This window comes from Miniopterus schreibersii, assembly GCF_964146895.1.
Source record: "Miniopterus schreibersii genome assembly, chromosome: 1".
NCBI lineage: Eukaryota > Metazoa > Chordata > Mammalia > Chiroptera > Miniopteridae > Miniopterus > Miniopterus schreibersii.
This window is the reverse complement of record NC_138101.1, coordinates 196,123,200-196,143,340: the sequence shown is the minus strand read 5'-3', so window position 1 is coordinate 196,143,340 and position 20,141 is coordinate 196,123,200. Positions and strand designations below refer to the sequence as shown.

At 36.6% G+C, this 20,141-nt stretch overlaps 1 protein-coding gene across 2 annotated transcripts in view; it reads left to right on the top strand.

The window, feature by feature from the left end:
* ATG2B (autophagy related 2B) overlaps positions 1-20,141 on the top strand; it is a 60,142-nt gene that overhangs the window by 2,024 nt on the left and 37,977 nt on the right. The window contains exons 2-14 of one of the 2 annotated variants that reach the window (XM_081143812.1): positions 4,146-4,308; positions 5,965-6,117; positions 6,577-6,679; positions 8,207-8,369; positions 9,133-9,312; positions 13,059-13,155; positions 14,044-14,229; positions 15,295-15,446; positions 15,539-15,644; positions 16,325-16,586; positions 17,867-18,017; positions 18,760-18,852; positions 18,986-19,174. In XM_081143812.1, the coding sequence (XP_080999938.1) occupies positions 4,146-4,308; positions 5,965-6,117; positions 6,577-6,679; positions 8,207-8,369; positions 9,133-9,312; positions 13,059-13,155; positions 14,044-14,229; positions 15,295-15,446; positions 15,539-15,644; positions 16,325-16,586; positions 17,867-18,017; positions 18,760-18,852; positions 18,986-19,174 (1,998 nt within the window). Of the gene's footprint in view, positions 1-4,145; positions 4,309-5,964; positions 6,118-6,576; positions 6,680-8,206; positions 8,370-9,132; positions 9,313-13,058; positions 13,156-14,043; positions 14,230-15,291; positions 15,447-15,538; positions 15,645-16,324; positions 16,587-17,866; positions 18,018-18,759; positions 18,853-18,985; positions 19,175-20,141 lie in introns of both variants that reach the window. The other variant, XM_081143811.1, reaches the window with a different exon arrangement.

Genomic DNA, 20,141 nt, shown 5'->3' with positions numbered 1-20,141 from the left:
TTATTGGCTAGACTTATTCTGAAGATTGTTCTGTTCTGTTCCTCGAATGCAAGGGATATGCCCAACCCAAATGATAATGTCAAATAAAAGCGTCCAGTAAACGTTTGCTGTTGTTGTTTATTTATTAATTGATTATAGTGTGTTCTGTTGATGACCAAGATCAATCTTGATGTGGCACTTAGATATAGCTATTCAAACTTCTGATTCCAAATTCAGTTACTTTAGACACCTGATTCGAATGACTTTTATTACTGAAAAACAACAACATACCTCACAGATTCATAGATCCAAATGAAAGAATTTTGTCATTGGGGACATCACTAATGTTTCAATTCTCAACCATCAGTTATGCACAGGATTATGTTGAAATTGGCAGTGACATCCCCTTTTTTCCTTGATCTCAATAATTTATTCTTGCTAATTAATTAGAAGGTGTTTTAAAAAACCTCTGTTCAGCAAGACTTTTAGGTTCATTGTGATAATTTTCCATGCTTTCATACCTTTTATAACTTGTATAGATAATGACTTAAAAAATAGACAGTATTTTTATTTTTTTAATTATTCTTTTTATATATTTTTATTGATTTTAGAGAGAGGAAGGGAGAGGGAGAGAGAAAGATAGAAACATCAATGATGAGAGAGGGTCATTGATCAACTGCCTCCTGCACGCCCCTGAGTGGGGATCAGACAGTATTTTTAATAGATATTATTTCAGCAAACAATCTTGTAACAATGGAGACGTTTCCAAATATAATTTTTCAATACATTCTCCCCATACTACAAGTATCCTTTGACAAGCAGTTACGTTCTCACTCATTACTAAAGTGGTGTCTTTACTTTGAAGAGCTAAGGTTTGTTTTGTTATTTGGAATATACCTGCTCGGCAGCACCTACTACTGATAGCTATCTGTCATCACATAAGTAGTCAGCGTATTTAGAATTCTTCTGCTCATGCAGAAGAAAATTGCTTTTCATCTTTAAAGTAAACTCTTAAGTATTTGAAAAACTGGGAAATCAGAAAGTTATTGTCACTTTCTGGGACAATAAGAAAAACTGGGAAATCGGAAAGTTATTGTCACTTTCTGTCTCTTTACAAAGATTATACTGCTTAAAGGTCTGTTTGTTTTTTTTAATCCTCAATGAGGACATGTTTTTTTATTGTGTTTTTTTTGTTTTGTTTTGTTTTTTTAGAGAGAGAGGAAGGGAGAGAGAGAGAAACATTGATCAGTTGCCTCCTACATGCGCCCCAACAGGGGATCGAATCTGATACCTAGGTATGTGCCCTGACTGGGAATCAAACTCACAACCTTTTTGGTGTACGGGGTAATGTTTCAACCACCTGAGCCGCCGGCCAGGGCTTAGGTGTGTTCTTATCATGTAGAATGATGCTCAAGTCACTTCCATTGTGCTGAAGCGGAATATCCAACTGAGGGCACCGCTCTTAACTCTTCCCCGTTGGAGAACTACTGGTCTTCTCTTTGTACCAGTCTGATATGTGGCCAGAGTGAGGGTGCCAATTCCCTTTGTATATTAAATATTAGTATAACTTTTAAATCTAAAAATGTGAAAAATTTAATATAGAATGTCTAATTTTTTTACTCACATCCATGTTTGGATCACCTATTATGCCCTCTGGGATAGATATGTTTTCGAAGACTACTAACTTCATGGGTCTCGAAGTGGTAGGAAGAGAGGCAAGGGGTTTGGAACTATTCTACAGTTGGAATGGGCTGTCTTATAAGTTCACGAGCTCTTTTCCCATTGAAGTGATTGAAAATGCTATGTAGTATTGGAGTCGAGGATGAGTTAGAGATAAAGATTTGGGCGTTGTCAGCGTCAGTGGTAACTGAAACACTGGAATGGCATAAAGTGCATGGGCGGTTGTAGATTAAGTTGAGAAACAAAAAAGGATGAAGATGAAGCTTAGATGAAAGCCATCATCTTAAGTGGTGAAGAAGGGAAAAAAAGACAGTGTGAAGAGTGTTCTGGAAGCCAAAGAAAGTTAGAATTTCAAACTAGGAATTAGATTAAGGTGCGAGTTCAAGGAAGATGAGCACTGAACGTTGTTCATTGCCTGTGTCAGTTTATTGGCAGTTAAGAGCAGTTTCACAGGAGCTGAGGGTTAGAAGGCAGAGAGATAGTAGTTTGTGGTTTGAGAAAATAGCTGCCTTGACTAAAGAAAGAAATGAGGTTGATGACTAAAGGGGACATGGTGTCAAGGTGGGGGATTTTAGTTTGCTTTTGAAGAGAATAGTGACCATTCATTAACCACCTTATATCTCTATATATTGTACTGGGTACTTTTATATACATTTTCTTTTCTTTTTCATCCTTACCCGAGGATATAATTTTATTGATTTCAGAGAGAGAAGAAGGAAGAGAGAGAGAGAAACATCGATCGGTTGCCTCCTATACACTCCCTGACTGGGGATCGAACCCACAGCTTAGGTATGTGCCCTGACCAGGAATGGAACCGAAACCTTCTTGGTGTATGGGATGACTCTCCAACCAACTGAACCACCCAGCGAGAGCTCATTCTAAATTTTTGAAATAGTTATAAGCCTGAGAAACTCTGATGTCATAAATAAGTAGATGAGAACCGAAAGGATTTTGCAGTAGCAATGTCACTTAGTTCTTTGAATTTCTTCGAGTGTCATGTCAAAAATATGTATAAGATAGGAAAAGACCAGAAAACTTATTGCTGGCTCTGCTTGGGGATTTTTATACCCCAGGTAGTGTGCAAGGGAAGATCCAGGAAGGTGAAAGAGAGGCCTTTTTTGGCTAAGTGGGAGAAGTGAGATTATACAAAGGGGTATGGGTAAGGAGACCCAACCTGATGCCACTGCTGTGCATACTCTTCTGAGGAAGGTCAGTCTTGGGAAGATATCTTTAGAGAGTGAGGATCGGAGTGTTTGCACCTTGAAACCACCCATGCCCATGTACTTTCTAGAAAGTCTGTAGGGTTACACAAGCCCCAGCATGAAGAAATTCTTTCAGTAGTGACCTCTAATAAAACCTGAGCCAGTCGCAATCTCACTCAGTATTCAGCATTAGGCTTGTAAGGTTGCCTCTCCTCACCCCCGTGGCTTCATTTACCCTCTGTGTTTATAGTGCCCTTCTTTATCTCCAGCCCAGATGACTCTCCTGAGCTCTAGACCGGAATTTCTAGCTGCTTCCTAGACAACTCCACCTAGATGTCTGCTCAAATGTATGCTTTGGAACTGCACTCCCCACCTGTTGCCTAACCAGCTTCTCCAGGTTTCTCTGTCTCAGTAAATGGTACCACTGTCTAAGCAGTTGCCCAAGCCAATACCTGGGAGTCATTCTTCATTACTGCTTTTCTTTGTCCCTCATGATGCCAATTAACTTTGCTTCCAAATATATTACAACAATCCATCCACTTCTAACTGTCCTCATTGTCACTCTCCTTGCCAAACCAATTTCTCTAGCTTCTCCTCATAACAACCATTATGCCTGAGTTTTATTTTCCTTCAATACATTCTCTACCTGGCAGCAGGAGAGGCCCTCTAATAGTTCTAACCCCATTTTTGCGCCCTTACCTAAAGTCTTCCGATAGTTTCACCTTGCCCTTGAGATACATTTCAGACTCTAACATGAATTACAAGGTGCTTTGGATTCTGCTCTCCCTTATCTCTATGGCCTTATCTCTGGCTCATCACCCTGGCACAGTACACTAGAGCTAGAGCAGCTTTTCTCTCCAGATACTCTTGTATCTCAAATATGTGTGCTTGCACTCTCTGACCTCTGCTTTTTTTTTGAATCCTTGCATATGCCTTTTTCTCTGCCTGGAACACTTTGCCTGGTTGACTCCTAGCCTTCTGGTCTCAGCTTTAAATAGCACTTCCTTAGCTGGCCTGCCTTGAATCTCCTGGTTAAGTTCTTTACACGTTCAGATAGCACAGTGCATTTCCTCTGTCATGCAACTCGTCAGACTTTAATTACTTGTGCTTTTCATGTTAAGACAAATTTGTAAGCTTAGTGAGGACCGGGAATCGTCTTTAACTGGGCCTCTGCTTCCTTCATCCCTAGTGCCTGACACATATATGAGCATATTCAGCATCTTTGAATAAGTTAACAATTTTAAGTTCTTGTGATTTCAAATTGCACTTGTTTTTTCTCTTTAGTGTCTCAATGAGATCCTGGAGTCAGCAGATGCACCTTTAGAAGTCACTGAAGGATTCATACAGTCAATTTCTCTGTCAGTTCCATGGGGCTCCTTGCTACAGGATAACTGTGCACTGGAAGTGAAAGGGCTAGAAATGGTCTTCCGACCTAGACCTCGCCTAGGTAGGTGTGTCCTGTGTTCCCGATTGTTTCTATTTCATTTTTCAGGGATTGGGAAAGTAACCTAATTGCATTAAATTCGGTATTTATTACTTTGCATTGTATTTGTGAGCTAGATAAAATGTTAGGACTTGGGTCTGTGAGGGTGTGATTGTACCTTTAGCGTCATTTCTCTGCTGATCTACACTGTTCACCCATAGGAACTTTAGCGTGTAGATGGTTTAATTATTATTACCAATTACCTATTGCCTTTTAAAGATTCAAAGTGTTGTGCCAGACAGCAAAGAAGGGCTGAAAAATTGATGGAGAATTGTTAAAAGGGCACTGGATTGGGCTTGAAGGGCTCCCATTAGCCAAATCTGGGAATGCTTGAGTATCAAAAAGAGTAATAACAATAATGGATTATAACACACTAAATTTAAAAAAACCTCTAAGTCCATGTTGATACAAATAAATAAATAAGTATCTAAGGGAGACAGGGAAAGGAAGGCTCTTCACTGCGTAGAACAAAACAAAACAAAAAGATAGTGGCCATTTTTTTGGCCACCATAGTAAAAAATTGATACAAAACAGAATCATCAATCAATGAATGCTAATATCATTTGGTGAAGGGTTGTTGAGGAGCTTAATATTTAGACAGTATCAAATTATCTCCCACTGATTACATATTATTATTTTTATTATTATTTATCCTCACCTGACAGTATGCTTCGAGAGAGGAAGGGGGAGAGAGAAATATTGATGAGAGAGAGAAACATCCATTGGTTGCCCCCCGTATGTGCCCCGACTGGAGATTGGAACCCACAACCTAGGTAGGTACCCTGACCAGGAATTGAACCCACAACCTTTTGGTGCATGGGACAATGATCCAACCAACTGATCCACCTGGCCAGGGCTACATATTATTTACAAAGGGAAAAGTTTCTTTTTCACAGGAGAAGGTTGATAGTCACCACCATAAATGACCACCTGATCAAACTTAACCTCATCAATAATGGGTCAGAGTGACTTCATGTGTGTCCTGATGTGATCAACTGAAAAGGACACACATCACTTATGTACTTACTGTTCCTGCTAAAAGTACCTAATCTAAATCAAATCATAAAGCAGCAGTCATAAATCCAAAATAAGGGAAATTTTATGAACTAAATGGTTGGCACTGTTAAACAGCGTCAGTGTCACGGAAGACAAGGGTGGAGGAACTGTACTGGATTAAAGGAGGCTAAAGACTGAATAATTGATTGCACAATGTAAACGTGTTTGTTTGTTTATTTACTTATTGAGAGGAAGGGGGAGAGAGGGAGAAGCACCGACTTGTTGTCCCACTTATTTATGCATCATTGGCTGCTTTTTGTATGTGCCCAGACAGGGGATCAAACCTCCAACCTTGGCTTATTGGGATGACGCTCTAACCAGCTGAGGTGTCTGGCCAGGGCCTGGACTTTTTCTGTGATTCCGTCCCCCCCCCCCCCCCAGTCATTATAAGGTGACGTTTAAAATCTTAAGGGTACTTTCTAGAATATTGTATCCCTGGGTAACACCCTGATGCTAAATATCTCATGGAGGATTAGGAATTTATCTACTTGAAATGTGTTACTTTAAGAAATGGCTTGTGGCAACTATGACACATTATTTAGGATTAATCTACATTTTCTGCAGCAACTGGTTCGGAGCCTATGTATTGGTCAAGTTTCATGACCAGCAGTATGCAATTGGCAAAAGAATGTCTTAGCCAGAAACTAACAGATGAGCAAGGAGAAGGATCCCAGCCTTTTGAAGGACTTGAAAAGTTTGCTGAAACCATTGAAACAGGTTTGGCATTACTGAGTGTTTTTTAAAAATTGAGATTTTATTTAGTACCTTTATTTAGTAAGCCTTGTATAAGGAAAAGCCATTGGAGTGACTTTTAAATGAACTGTTCTCACTTCAGAACTTTAGAATTGAGGTTATTTAAATATTGTATTCAATTTAATTTTATTTCATGTCCTTTTGTACCCTAGTTTCTCCTTGGTTTATTTTATTATGCTTAGAATTGGGATTGAATTCAACAGAAAGTGTTAGTCACTGCCTCAAGTTCCATTGAGATGTAACAAGGGGTGAGTGCTCAGTAAAGCAAAATATTATTACAGAACTCAAGATTTGGGGATTTTTAAGGAAAAGAATTCAATTCTATTTTATTTTGTAAGTTTATATTAAACTAATTTATATGCATTTTTTCATTCTGAGTTTTTATTTATGTCTCTTATGTTGATGATTACCTGTTCACTCTAGTACTAAGAAGAGTAAAAGTCACTTTTATAGACACTGTCTTGAGAATTGAACATGTGCCAGAAAATTCCAAAACTGGAACTGCACTTGAAATTCGAATAGAAAGGTAAGACTTTTTATAGCTGAAGAAAAAAGACCCTATTCTGTTTTTTTATGAATAACATACTTGAACTCTTACATTAGATTTCAGAATGCTTTTGGAGATGAGAGGTAATGATATGAAATTAATATATTGCATAATTTTGCAGTAGAGTGCTGCTCTCCAAGTTAGGTCTAATCCCATTATGGAAAACGTAAAGTACCAGTTGGGGTATAATTATATATAATACTATGTTGAATTCATAGCAGGTAATTCTCTTTTAATTACTATCAAATCAGAACAACAAATATTGAAGTGCTGCTACACGTAGGGCACTCCTGTTGGAGAGTTTCAGTTTCTGCACGTAAACAATGTGCTGTTTAGGTGTGTCTCATGAACATGAGCAGCATTTTCATTGCTTTGGTGAGAAAGGCTAAGACTGCTGTTTTCTTTGAGGATTCTGTGAGGGCATTATAAGGTCAACATGTGCAATAGTTGTAAAAAGATGTAAAAAGATGTAAACATCACTTTTGTTTTTTGGTGTAAGCCCACTCCAACTCCCTGTAAGTCCACTCCAACTCCCTGTAAGTAGCTCTCAGCCAGGGATTGACTTACATACTCACTCATGGGTGTTGATTAGAGTTACTGACTGACTGTTCACCTGTGTCTTAGTGCCATGCGAGCTGCCAGCAGAAATGAGCAGAATGAAGTATGTGCACTGAGCACCAAAGGCATTTGTATATGGATCTATGGGGAACCTGTGCCAATTTTCTTTTTTAAATATGTCTTTTTTGATTTCAGAGAGAGGAAGGGAGAGGGAGAGGGAGAGAGAGAAACATCAATGATGAGAGAGTCATTGATCAGCTGCCTCCTGCATGCCCCTGCTGGGGATCAAGCCTACAACCCCAGGCATGTGCCCTGACTGGGAATCGAAATGAGATCTCCTGGATCAAAGGTTGATGCTCAACCACTGAGCTATGCCCGCCTGGGCTCTGTGCCAAATTTTAAGCAGATATGTTATGGTTTCTGTCTCTTCCCAAAACATATGTCAGTTATTATTAATAGATTTTTGAAATAAGGTTACACTGCCTTAAATGGTATGTTAAATAATATCTAAAATCTTGTGCATTTAGAAGTATGTTCTTTATTTTGTTTAAACTGCAGATTAGTCAGGAATTTATAGTATAGTCATAAGAATTCAAGAAATGTCATTTATGTTAGGTTTTTGACTTGGAGCTGAATCCTTTCTCACTGTTACCCAGAAGTGTTCATGAGGGAACTCAGGAATTGTTTTCTTTGAAGCTAACTTTTGAAAGTTATTGATTTCCCCCCCAAATTTAGGAGTCTTATAACGTTATCCTTCCTGGGGTAAGGTCTCTACATGAAGTACTCACTGTGGTAAAGCATGGGAATGCTGACCCACATCATAGGTGTATTTAAGGTGCTAGCACTTGAAAAATCCCTTTAACTTAAAAAGCTATGTGCTCTTATTATCATTGCAAGTGGGTTTTCCTAGGAGTTTTCACTAATGCCCTTTCTGTTGTTAACTTTCAGAACTGTATACTGTGATGAAACTGCTGATGAGTCCTCAGGAATTAATGTACATCAGCCTACAGCTTTTGCTCACAAGTTACTTCAGCTCTCTGGAGTGTCTCTCTTCTGGGATGAGTTTTCCGCATCAGCAAAATCTTCCCCAGTGTGTTCAACTGCACCAGTGGTAAGGAAAACAAAACAGAAAAACAAAAACTGAATTACAGATTTTTAAAAGGTTTAAATGAGAGCTATTAAATTTTGCTAGGATACATAATGTGTTAATGGGTTTCCATCTGATCTGGAAATTAATACAAATATTGAGTAATGGGGAACATATTTCAGGGATTTTAAAGCATTTATATTTATAATGAATGCCTTTCCTTTTTGCTGTGTATTAATTTGATAGAGAAACATTGCCTACTGTGTCCTGGAGAGAAATGGTATGTTAACATTGAATGTCTGTATACAGTAAACACTGGAAATCAAGCAGTGTTCACATTTACCTCACATACTGATTGTATTGCTGAAAATTTATCTTACAGATCATATCTTTAAAAAGGTTTATAATTAAGGAGCTGTTTATTAATTCCTTCTAAGAGTAGAGAATCCTTTTATTTATCAGAATCAGTTATTCTATAATTTATCTTTTATGTTATTTCACAAATCAGATTTTCTTAATTATAGAACATTTACCAAGTTTTCTGACAACTGTAATTTAAACAGATGCTGTACTTTTATTCATAAAGTTTTTTTCTATTTGTCTTCATTACCAAGGTACTGTGCTAACATACAACTGTGTTCCATATTAGCAGATACCAGTTTATCTATTGTAACATAGTACAGTTTTGCCTGTCAAATATTTTATTCTTCTTAATTTGACATTTGTATTTTGCATTTTGATTTATTTATAGTAACTAACGTACTTTATTCTTATTGCATTATTGTAGGAAACTGAGCCAAAGCTGTCACCTAGCTGGAATCCTAAAATTGTCTATGAGCCACACCCACAGCTAACTAGGACTTTACCAGAGGTAGCACCCTCTGACCCAGTGCAGATCGGAGGGCTAATTGGTAGGTTGGAGTTGAGTCTCACGCTGAAACAGAATGAAGTACTTCCTGGAGCTAAGGTTAGTATTTGTTTTATTTTCTACAGTAAAAAATGAAATAAAACTACAGTATTCTTTAATTTCTGCAGTCACCTCTGATGATCACTGTAGACTGTCCTGGAACGAGGGGACCCACTTTCCTGAAGTCAGCATTTCTACTCTCAGCTGGTGCCTGTGTGATTAGGCGACAAAGTGCCCTTGCCCTTCTCATACTCAGTTTTAGCATATGTTTTCACGAATGCAGGTCGGGTTTTAGAGTAGCCTCCTACGCTCACTTTTCCTGACCCTTGCAGCTCAAAAATGTTCATTGGTTCAGATGACCAGGAATGAACTATTAAAGACTGTCTTTCTAGCATCAAAAATAAAAAAGCTTAAAGGAGGGAAGATTTGGACAGCAAGTTGGTTGAAGATGTTTAATTATATGTAAGAATATCCAGCTTGTGTGTATTTTTAACTGAATGACCGTTTGTAGAGTTACATAATATTTATGAAAAGAGATTGTTTTTTTTTTCATGATGTCTCATAGGTGTTTGAAGTCTCTGTAAAGACAACTGTCCTTGTGTCTTAGGAAACAATATTGAATAGTCTGTTGGAGAATCAGGATACATACACTTATTCAGTCAGTTAAACATGTATTTGTCAAGTGTTATTTTCAGACTCTGGAAATGAATTTTCTGTATAATTTCTGTAAAAGGTAGTTTCAATTGAGTAGATATGGGGACTTATTCATTTGTGTGATCACTGGTCTACCAGTGTCAGATATTTGCGTGACTGCTATGTGCCAGGCTGGCAAGCTCTTGAGATAGAGGCAGAGATGAGTGGGATTCAGTCTTTGCCTTTTAATAAAAGATATACTAGGGGGATAGAAATTGCTGTGGGAATGTGGAGGAGGGAGCCCGAGTACACATGAATGTACATAGGAAGGTTTTCAGAGGATTGAGGCTCCCAGAAGTCCTTCCTTGGATTGGAGCGCCTGACGAGTTGGAGGAAGGTGGTGGTCAGAATGACAGCATTCCTGTTATCACCTTTGTTTACTGCTCCTTCCTACCTCACACGGTACAGAATCCTTCCACCGGGTCTTAAGCCTCTTTATTGAATGACAGGAGGGGAGCGTTAATGCAGCAGAAAGCCATAGGTATGTGGAAGCACTGCAGGGGATCCCCTGCCTAGTTACATCCTTGGGAACCAATACACCCCTGCCTCTGGGGAGGGCAGTTGCTCTTTCTCCAAGAAGGAAGAACCATAGCAATAACGTGTATGGCTCTGTTTTGATTAATTACAGATAGTCCTCAGCATTGGTATATTTGATGTTGGTGCTAACCCAAAGTTTTGAACATTGTGTACTGATTTGTATAAAGTCTTTTAGATGTTACTTTTGAGCATCTGTGTATTAGGTGACAAATGAACATTGGAACACTTGCACGGTGGCACTGTCTGCCAGCCAGGTTTTATATGTGGAGATATTACTGTCCTTGCCTATGTGTTAGTTTTTGTGTAATAACTAATTGTTTGAGTATATTTTGTTCTTCTGTAATGGAAATGAGTACTAAATGGAAAAATAAAAGTTCTAGGTATTAGCATTGAGAAACAGAGAGCTCATAAACTTAATACAGGGTAGACCAAGATGACATTAATGAGGGTGCTCAAAGTATTGTATCTTTAGTCTCTTTCTGATGTTTATTAGACTTAAGTCTTCAAACTGGGGGTTCAAAATGTTATGAAAGATTTCATGTTTTTAGTTCTCTGAGACTGGTATCCACCTCAAATAGTGTGTAAGTCTGGTGCTTCACATACTCAGTTTTAGCATATGTTTTCAGGAGTGCATTATATGTGAAAATAGGGGACTGCCTGCATTACATTTACAGACATTTTGCTTCAATTACCGTGTTACATTGAGTTTGAAATTTATTTTAGTCTTATATTCTATAGTTGTAATATGTTTTACATACTAAGAAATTAAAAAGCAAATTTTTAAAATTTGGCACAGAAAGAGAGTTTTTCCCACTGTCCCCAGCCCTAACTCCTTGCTGATTTATGGCCAGCAGTCAGTAAGGAGCCCCATAAAACAAGTCCTCTCTTGACATAAACATCTAAACCTGTATAGAGTTTTTATTTTTTTATTTTTAATATATCTTTATTGATTTCAGAGAGAGGAAAGGAGAGGGAGAGAGAGAGATAGAAACATCAATGATGAGAGAGTCATTGATCAAGCCCACACATCGGGCATGTGCCCTGACTGGGAATTGAACCCCAGTTGCCTGGATCCTAGGTCGACGCTCAACTGCTGAGCCACGCCTGGCTGGGCTAAACCTATATAGAGTTTTTATAAGAGTTTATTTGAGCCAAAACTGACAACAGTTTCCAGGAAGGAAGGTGTCCACTGCTTCCGAGAGTGACAGTTTTGTTGTGTTTGAAGGATTATATGAAGATGGGAGAAAGCAAGGTGGGGATTGGATTACAGGATAGTTAGCAAGGTTATGTGCTTTCATTAAAGAAGTTATATGGCTGGGGCATCACTACCCACCCTAACCTGCCCAGCTAGGAATTTCTGATCAGCTCACCCGGTGCGTTTACTTTCTGTAGAGTCCTTTTTCATTCCACACTTCTGTGGACAGAAGAGAAGGAATGGGGCTTTCCATCTGGGTCAGCACAGGTTAAAATCCTGGCTCTGGATCTGTTAGATGGCTTTGTACAAATCACTTAATCCTTGTGAACCTGTTTCCTCATCTATAAAGCAGCAGCAGTACTGAAAATTAGGGGAAATACAATAGAAATACCTTGCATAGTGCCCTAATCCTAAAAAAAGGAGATGATGATGATGATTATTGGAGAATTCTTGGTTAGATCATGGAACTCTCTCAAAATCACTGTGTAATTTCTTTTATTTTTATTTCTAAAATCAGAAGAAATTTGTTTTTTTTTTGTTAGAAAAGATGCCATTTTCCAAATGTAAATGTTTTATTAACTGAATTATTTAAAAATTGCAATAGGAGTCAGCATTAGCATTAGAGCTAAAGAGAGATGAATGAAAACTAAGGCAGGCATAGTCAACTCTTTAGAATGTGATATGCAGAATGGAGTAATTGCTTTTCATTCAGAATATACTCCACAGAAATCAAGATGAGAGTATGATAGGGCTTTTATTTTTAAATGGAAAAATGGACAAAGAGCTGGAAAAGAGAAGGGAAGTTCACATGAGCATTCTTTTTCCATTGGCATTTTGGATGTGGCTCATATTCCCCACCCAGCTGAGCTGGCTTTGTGGAGCACAGTGGGTATCTGGAGAGGCTCACCACAGTAGAGCAAGTCCTTACGTGCTCTGCTAAGGAGTATTATCTGTGGGCAAACTCATGAAGGCCAACTTTATTTGCTGTTGGTTTAAATCAAGCTTTAAGGATTATGGTTTATGTTCTGTGAAATAATGATGGGAATGAATATTCTACTGCTATTTTAATATGCTTTCTTGGAGACTATGTCTTAAGGCCTCCTTAAACACCTAAAATACTTATTAGAAAACTTAGACGAAAAGTGTGACATTGGCCCTGCCAACATAGACTTTCTTAGGAGGATTTTCCCTCTTAGAACAAGTTTGGAAATCTTTAGGTCTTATAATTTAGATTGTGTGAATTAGTAAAGAGAATCTTAGGCGAAGGAATCCAAGACTAAATAATCAGCATTTCTCTCAGTGTATTAAAATATACTGGGACTTGTGGTGATGAGATTATAAAGTGTTCATCCTGAATGTTTTTCTTTCTCTTTTTTTGAAGTTGGATATTGATGGGCAGATAGACTCTATTCATCTATTCCTGTCTCCAAGACAGGTACACTTGCTTTTGGATATGTTAGCAGCTATTGCTGGACCTGGCAAGTATAGCTCTTGTTATTATTTTTAATTCTTTAAAACTTTTTAGTTAAAATATGCAACATACATATAGGATATTCTCTTATAGAGGAATGTGTGAAATTAAAGATGTATTGTAAATAAGAATCCTAAGTAGTTAAATTTGATTGAATTATTCATTCTTTTTTTTTTTACTCCTTACCTGAGCGTATGTTTTTATTGATTAGAGAGAGAGAAACGGGAGGGTGAGAGAGAGACAGAGAGAGAGAGAAACCTTGATCAGTTGCCTCCTGTACGTGCCCTGACCAATGCTCCAACCAACTGAGCCACCCAGCCAAGGCTGATTGGATCTTTTAAATTGTGTTCCCATGGCACAAATTAGCATTCAGATTATTTATGTCACCTTCTTAACTTTTTCAAAATTGTCTGGCTTGCTTCCTTGGTTGGGGATACAGCTGAGAAAGTATTAATTCTTTAACACAGTAAGTAGCACACATTTTTAATGACATCTACCAAAGATAAGATTTTTGTGATTTCCAGCGATATGCTTGGAGTTATTGCTTAGATTTCTGATTCATATTAAACAGAAGTGGCAGTGCTATTAAGTTGCTGTGGTATGAAGGCCTTTGGGAAATGGAGTTAGTAACGAAAGAACAAAAGATTCTGTAAGAAGGGTTAAATTTCTATGTTGATCTAACCACAACAGTACAGTGATAACCACAGCACTGGCACACATGCTACCATGTCGCTTTCTGACTGTGTAGTTTTGTTTTATAAATCATGATTTATTCTTAGGAAAGTCACTTTACAAAAGTGTTGCCACTGGTATTGGATAAGTGGGTCCTGGGAGAGAAATGATTAAGTAACTCCAAATTTACTTATTGTTTTGCTTTCCTTTTGTATACTTGTAGAAAATTCTAGCAAAATGGGTTTAGCTAATAAAGATAGAAAAAATCGACCCATGCAGCAGGAAGAAGAATATCGCATTCAGATGGAATTAAACCGCTATTATTTGAGAAAAGATTCCCTCTCTGTGGGTGTCTCTTCAGAACAAAGCTTTTATGAGACAGAAACAGCTCGTACACCTTCCAGCCGTGGTGAGTGACTCAGAAAGTTGACACCAGAATCATATGTTGTCATCACAAAGCAAAGTGAACTTAATTTTGGCTGCTGTAAAGTGGGGTTAGTAATGAAGGAATAAAAGATCCTTGGTATAAGAAGGTTTAAACTTCTAAGTTTAAATTTCTAGCCTCAGCATGACAGTGATGTGCTACCGTACCCTTTTTCGATGGTGTTGTTTACGTAAATCACGATTTATTCTAAGGAAAGTCAGTTTACAGAAATGTAGATTTACTCAAGAGCTAAATGGAGTTATTTCTTCATTTATCAAATTCTTATGTGCTCACATAGTGATTTATAGATCCCTTTAAATAGGAGCCTTTCTCTGTTAATCTATCAGTTATATGTAAATATAATTTTTATCCAGTTTACTTTGAATTTTGAGGTTTCAGAATGTATGAGTACTAATATCCTGGATAATAAGAATCAATTTAAGTATGGAATGTTGAGCTAAATAGAAAATTTAAGTCAACTTAAGAAGTTTTGGCTATAACAAACCCTATTTGCATAAGGGTAAAAAAGTCCCCAGAAAGAAAGAAGAGAAATATAAATAGAATTAAACATAATACATGCAGCTCTTTTTTTTACTTCATTTTTTTTTTAGTATATGTGCTGCCAAAGCGAGCACTACTTCATTTTTTTTTTTAACAAATAGCAGTAGCCATATGAAACCAGAGGTTGCAAGATACACACACATATATATCACTTTAAAATGTGAATTTTCACCTCTAAATTGTAATATACTTAAAAATATACCAGATAATACTATACATCATATATATATATTTTTTTTTTTATTTTTTTTTTAAAGTTCACCAACAAGATAGCATAACCTTTTGTTAACCCATGTTCAGTTGAATTTTTACTGTGCCATTTATGTCTTAGATCCAAATAAATTACCCTGTTGGAAGTAACATAAAATTTAAGGTACCTCTATATCTCAGATGATCTGAAGGAAAAATATTAATGTATATTTACCTAATTTAAAGATGCAGATTTGTGGAATTATAATACAACTGACAAAGTTTAATTCTCCCTAGAAGAAGAAGTCTTCTTCTCCATGGCTGATATGGACATGTCCCATAGTCTCTCTTCTCTTCCACCCCTGGGGGACCCCCCAAATATGGACCTTGAGTTATCATTAACTAGCACATATACAAATACCCCAGCAGGATCTCCACTAAGTGCTACTGTGGTAAAGTATTATTTAAGTTTTGTTCTATTCTTGAAAACTTGCTTCTAAAATTCATTACTTTATTCAGCTGCTTTAAAAACATTCTTTTACAGCTTCAGCCCACGTGGGGCGATTTCCCTGATCATCATAAAGAACAGCCAGTAAGAGGCTCGGCATTGCCATCCAACCTAGCTCACCCGTCATCTTTACAGAAGACTTGTAAGTGAAAATAAGACATTTGTTGATGGTTTCCATGGGAATTAAAAACCCCCACAACATTCTACTGCTTCTTTAATTTTCCTACATCTGTTTTTTTTTTGGTCTAACACTTAACAAAGTTTAGAAAGAAGATGAAGCATTGTCAGACAAGTCCCCGTGAAGAGTTTTAGTATAGTTGCACATTCGCTGTATTCTTTGGGTACTTGAGTAAATATTTTTAGTAAAATGTATACACCATGAGTTTCATATTATTATGGCAGTTCAGGAGTCTCAATCAACCATCTGATTTTTGTTTCACTGTCTATACTTTCCTTAAAAGAGAACTTCAGGTTTCTTCCCTGCAAAATTTAATTGCAATAAATGCAAGGCTTAGAGGAAAATTTGGTGTGCAGCTTGGGTTAATCTCTGACTTTTCCAATACAGTTTTACTGATGCAAAGCTTTGTTCATACATTTCCTGTTGTAGCATACTCTTTTGTACTTCAAGTACCAAGGATTCTGGATATAAAATGCAGAAAGATAACAGTTTATTTTATTTTACTTGTTTAATATCATTCAAACTGTTGTGTGGTCACCTGTTTTTGAAAACTAATACATGAATAAATGCTTTATAATTTTGGTATAATGGATTGTTTTTAAGTGTTAAATTTTATGTGTATAATTTTAACACATGTATTTCAGCTCTCCCGTCCAGATCTGTCTCAGTGGATGAATCCAGGCCTGAGCTTATTTTTAGACTAGCTGTGGGAACTTTTTCAGTCTCTGTGCTTCACATTGATCCATTATCTCCACCTGAAACCTCATTGAACCTTAATCCATTGACTCCTCTGGCGACAGCTTTCTTTTCTTGTATAGAAAAGATTGATCCAACGAGATTTTCAACAGATGATTTTAAGTCTTTACGGACAGTATTTGCAGAAGCTTGCTCACATGATCACCTTAGGTAAATGCTCTCAGATTTATTAATGATCCTCAAAAAAGAACCAAAAGTGGACTTCTGTTTATATCTATCTACCTAACTCCATTTGTTTTTCTAATTCACATTTTATTTGTAAATGAGTGGAATGAGTGAGGTTTTCTTCCAGTGTTGCAAAGATGTTTGCTGTAAAATCTCTCATTCAGGTTATTTGGCATGTGAAGCATTCAGATATAAGCTCTAGATAATCTGGAGTTTGGAGATTATCTTTTCTTTAGCTCCCTGCCCTGCTCTTGCCAAATTTCTTTGACCACATTTTGCCATTATACCCACTGACACCATTATACTCATAAAAATAGTTGTTCTTGTTACTGGCTTAGCAGAAATGGCAGTGGCGGTGAGAGTAGAATGAATTTGTTAGAAAGAACTTGGAAATGATCCATATGCCATTGGCCATGAGGAAGTGATACCAAGGCTGATTGAGCTTGCATGCTACACTTTCACCCTCTAACTTAAAAATTCAAAGCTGTCCAAATAACCAATGATCTTTCCATGGGTTGAGTCCTAATAGATGAGATAATTAAATTTGTAAGTATAATATTGTTAATATGCACATGCTATTTATTTTAACATGAAAGGGACCTGTAAATTGTCAAGTCATGCTGTTTTATATAATGATTTATACAATGTATTAATATTTCTAGAAAATATTTTTGGCTTTTATTTTAACTAACTCTTTTGAAGTATTAATTAATATGCAAATTAGTTTTTATACCTAGCAAAAGAAATTCTGCAGGTTAGAACCATAGTATTTATTTATAATCAAACTACAAAAAACCTCATTTATTTTCTTCCTGTTTTTGATAAGGTTTCAAGTATCTGTCAGTAGGAAATATAATAAAAGCAATAAAAACTAGAGGAATTCCTTCATTTGAACTCCACTGAAGTTTAAAAATATTGCATGATGCTTTTAGATGATTTTAAGAAACAATTACATATGTATATTTTATAGTTTTTAAAGATTTTATCCACTGCAGTGTAAATTTTATAATGTGGAAGAAAGAAGGGTAGTGTTGGGAAATAAATATATCCTGGATAATTTCCTATCAACACAACTGGTTTCTTTGTCGTACGCCAGGGAAATTTTAAGTAATCATTCTGGTTAATATCCTTAGCAATATTAGTTTCAACTTGAATTTGTCAGAATAGGTAGATAATTATACTTTATTAAACACTTATGTACTACTTGACACCTTGTTCAATCTGGAACTAAATGGATAATCTCAATGTTGCATTTCTTATGACAGATTTATAGGTACTGGCATCAAAGTATCCTATGAACAGAGACAAAGATCAGCTTCCAGATATTTAAGTACTGATATGTCCATTGGTCAGATGGAACTTTTGGAGTGCCTGTTTCCGACTGATTTTCATTCTGTTTCTCCTCACTATACAGAGGTAAATGCTAAATATTTTTCCTTTGTGATTATTCTTTAAATTTGTCTTGCTTTTTAGGAATTGTATGAACAGCAATGATTTTCTTTAAAAAAAAGAAGTCATAGAGGAAGAGGTGTGTGCATGTGTGTGTGTGCACATGTGCATATGTGAGCATTTGTGTTTTGTTGAAACAGATTTTTAAGTGTGGCATTCAAGGCTATAAGAGTCTGTTAAAATTTTTAATTTAGAGTTGACTTGTTTTAGAGTGGCAGACAGGTTATGGGACAAGTCACTTCATTTCACTCATTTCCTAAGCACTCTCAATTTCAGAAGAATTGTTATTCAACAAATAGCTGCTGTGTGCTAAGCACTGTTCAGTCACTGTTGAAGACGAGCGAAGTGTATTGTGTTCATTTATCGTTAATCTGTGTTTGTTCCTATCCTAATAGTGTGTCCTAAAGATACTTTTCAAAGTGACATTTGTTGCTTTTACTTTGCCCTTATATATTATTTCAGAACCCTTTGTTGGGCATTAATTTACTCGAATCCTCCCCTACATGTTGTAAATGAGATACTAAGTATCACCGAAGTTAATTAACTTGTCTAAGATTCACATTGGTAGTAAGTGACAATGAAAACTTAAAGCAAGGTTTTCTGACTCCAAAAAATTCTTCCCAATATTGTGTTAGCACCTCTGTTAATTCATGTGATTAATTATAGCTTAATATCTTACATTTAATTTATCTTCACCTCTGTTTTTAAGCTTTTAATGTTCCATTCCAAAGAACAAACCGATTCCCACCCCCCTGTGTGTCTCCAGCTTCATTATAAGCATTCTGAGAATAAAGGGCCTCAGGTAAGAAATCTTTTTCTGTGATTGCCACCTGTAAGTTTTTATTTGCTATATATTTGGTTACAAATGGAAGGTTTTAACTTAGTTTTATAGTATCGTTAGTAATCACATTAATGCTTTTCTTCTTTTTCTAAAGGGTAATCAAGCAAGACTTAGTTCTGTTCCTCAGAAGGCAGAATTACAAATTAGATTAAATCCAGTGTTTTGTGAGCTGGATATCAGTATTGTGGACAGGTTAAATTCCTTGCTTCAACCACAGAAACTTACTACAGTAGAGATGATGGCCTCTCACATGTATACTTCATATAATAAGCATATTAGTCTGGTAAGTATTCAAAAGCTGCAAATGCTAATCAGAATTATTGTTAGCTATTAGGCTTATTTGGATTATTTCTGAGCTTAAAACAAATAGTGTATATTATTAAAACAGCATTATTGGTAATAATGAATAAATGGAGATATCTTTTATGTCTGGATACTAGATAGCGAAACACGTTTTGCTAATATACTGAGTGAAACTGCACACATTTTAATGGTTATGAAGGTGGTGCAGCAACATGAAGATGACTCATGAAGAAGTGAAATTCCATTACAACGGTGTGAACAGAAGCGATGTATTGAAAGCTATGTAAATTTGTTAACCAATATCACCCCAATAAATTCAATAAAAAGGAAAAAATAAAGTAATTATGTTTAATACATTATGTCACTTGTACTTAGATCTGGTGCCTGGTGTCTTTTCTAAGCAAATAAAGTAAGTCAGATTTGCAAGAAGCCTGTTAGGAATTTGGGGGCTTTAGGACTAGGAACAAATAACTTTGGTTGAAAAGAAAAGGGAAAAGATATATATATAACTTTATTTACGTCTCCCTCAATTAGTGATGCTCTTCACATTAATCAGCATTCTTCATTTTTTGTCACAGTTGCTTGTTATTTTAAGTTCCGTGGGGCTATTGCCTGTATTTGCTGTTAGCCATAGATGTACTGGGATGGTGGTTTCATCTCTTGGGTTATTATAGCTGAAGTGAGAGTTAGTACTGGAAAGTCAAATAGGGGAGAGAAAGAACAGGTTCGTTAAAAACCCAAGTCTAGCATAAAAGGAAACTTGCTAATCTGGGAGGTTAGAGACTGATTCATGCTGCTGTACCCTGGACTAAAGCTTTATGTTTCAATACATTTTAGAGAAAGAACAGAAGTAGGCTTTTATCTGAAGGGTATGTTCTTTGAACTTTTTATCCTAACATGGCTTTGAGTAAATGGTGCATGTGTGTTTTGGTTTCTAAGAGCTGTTC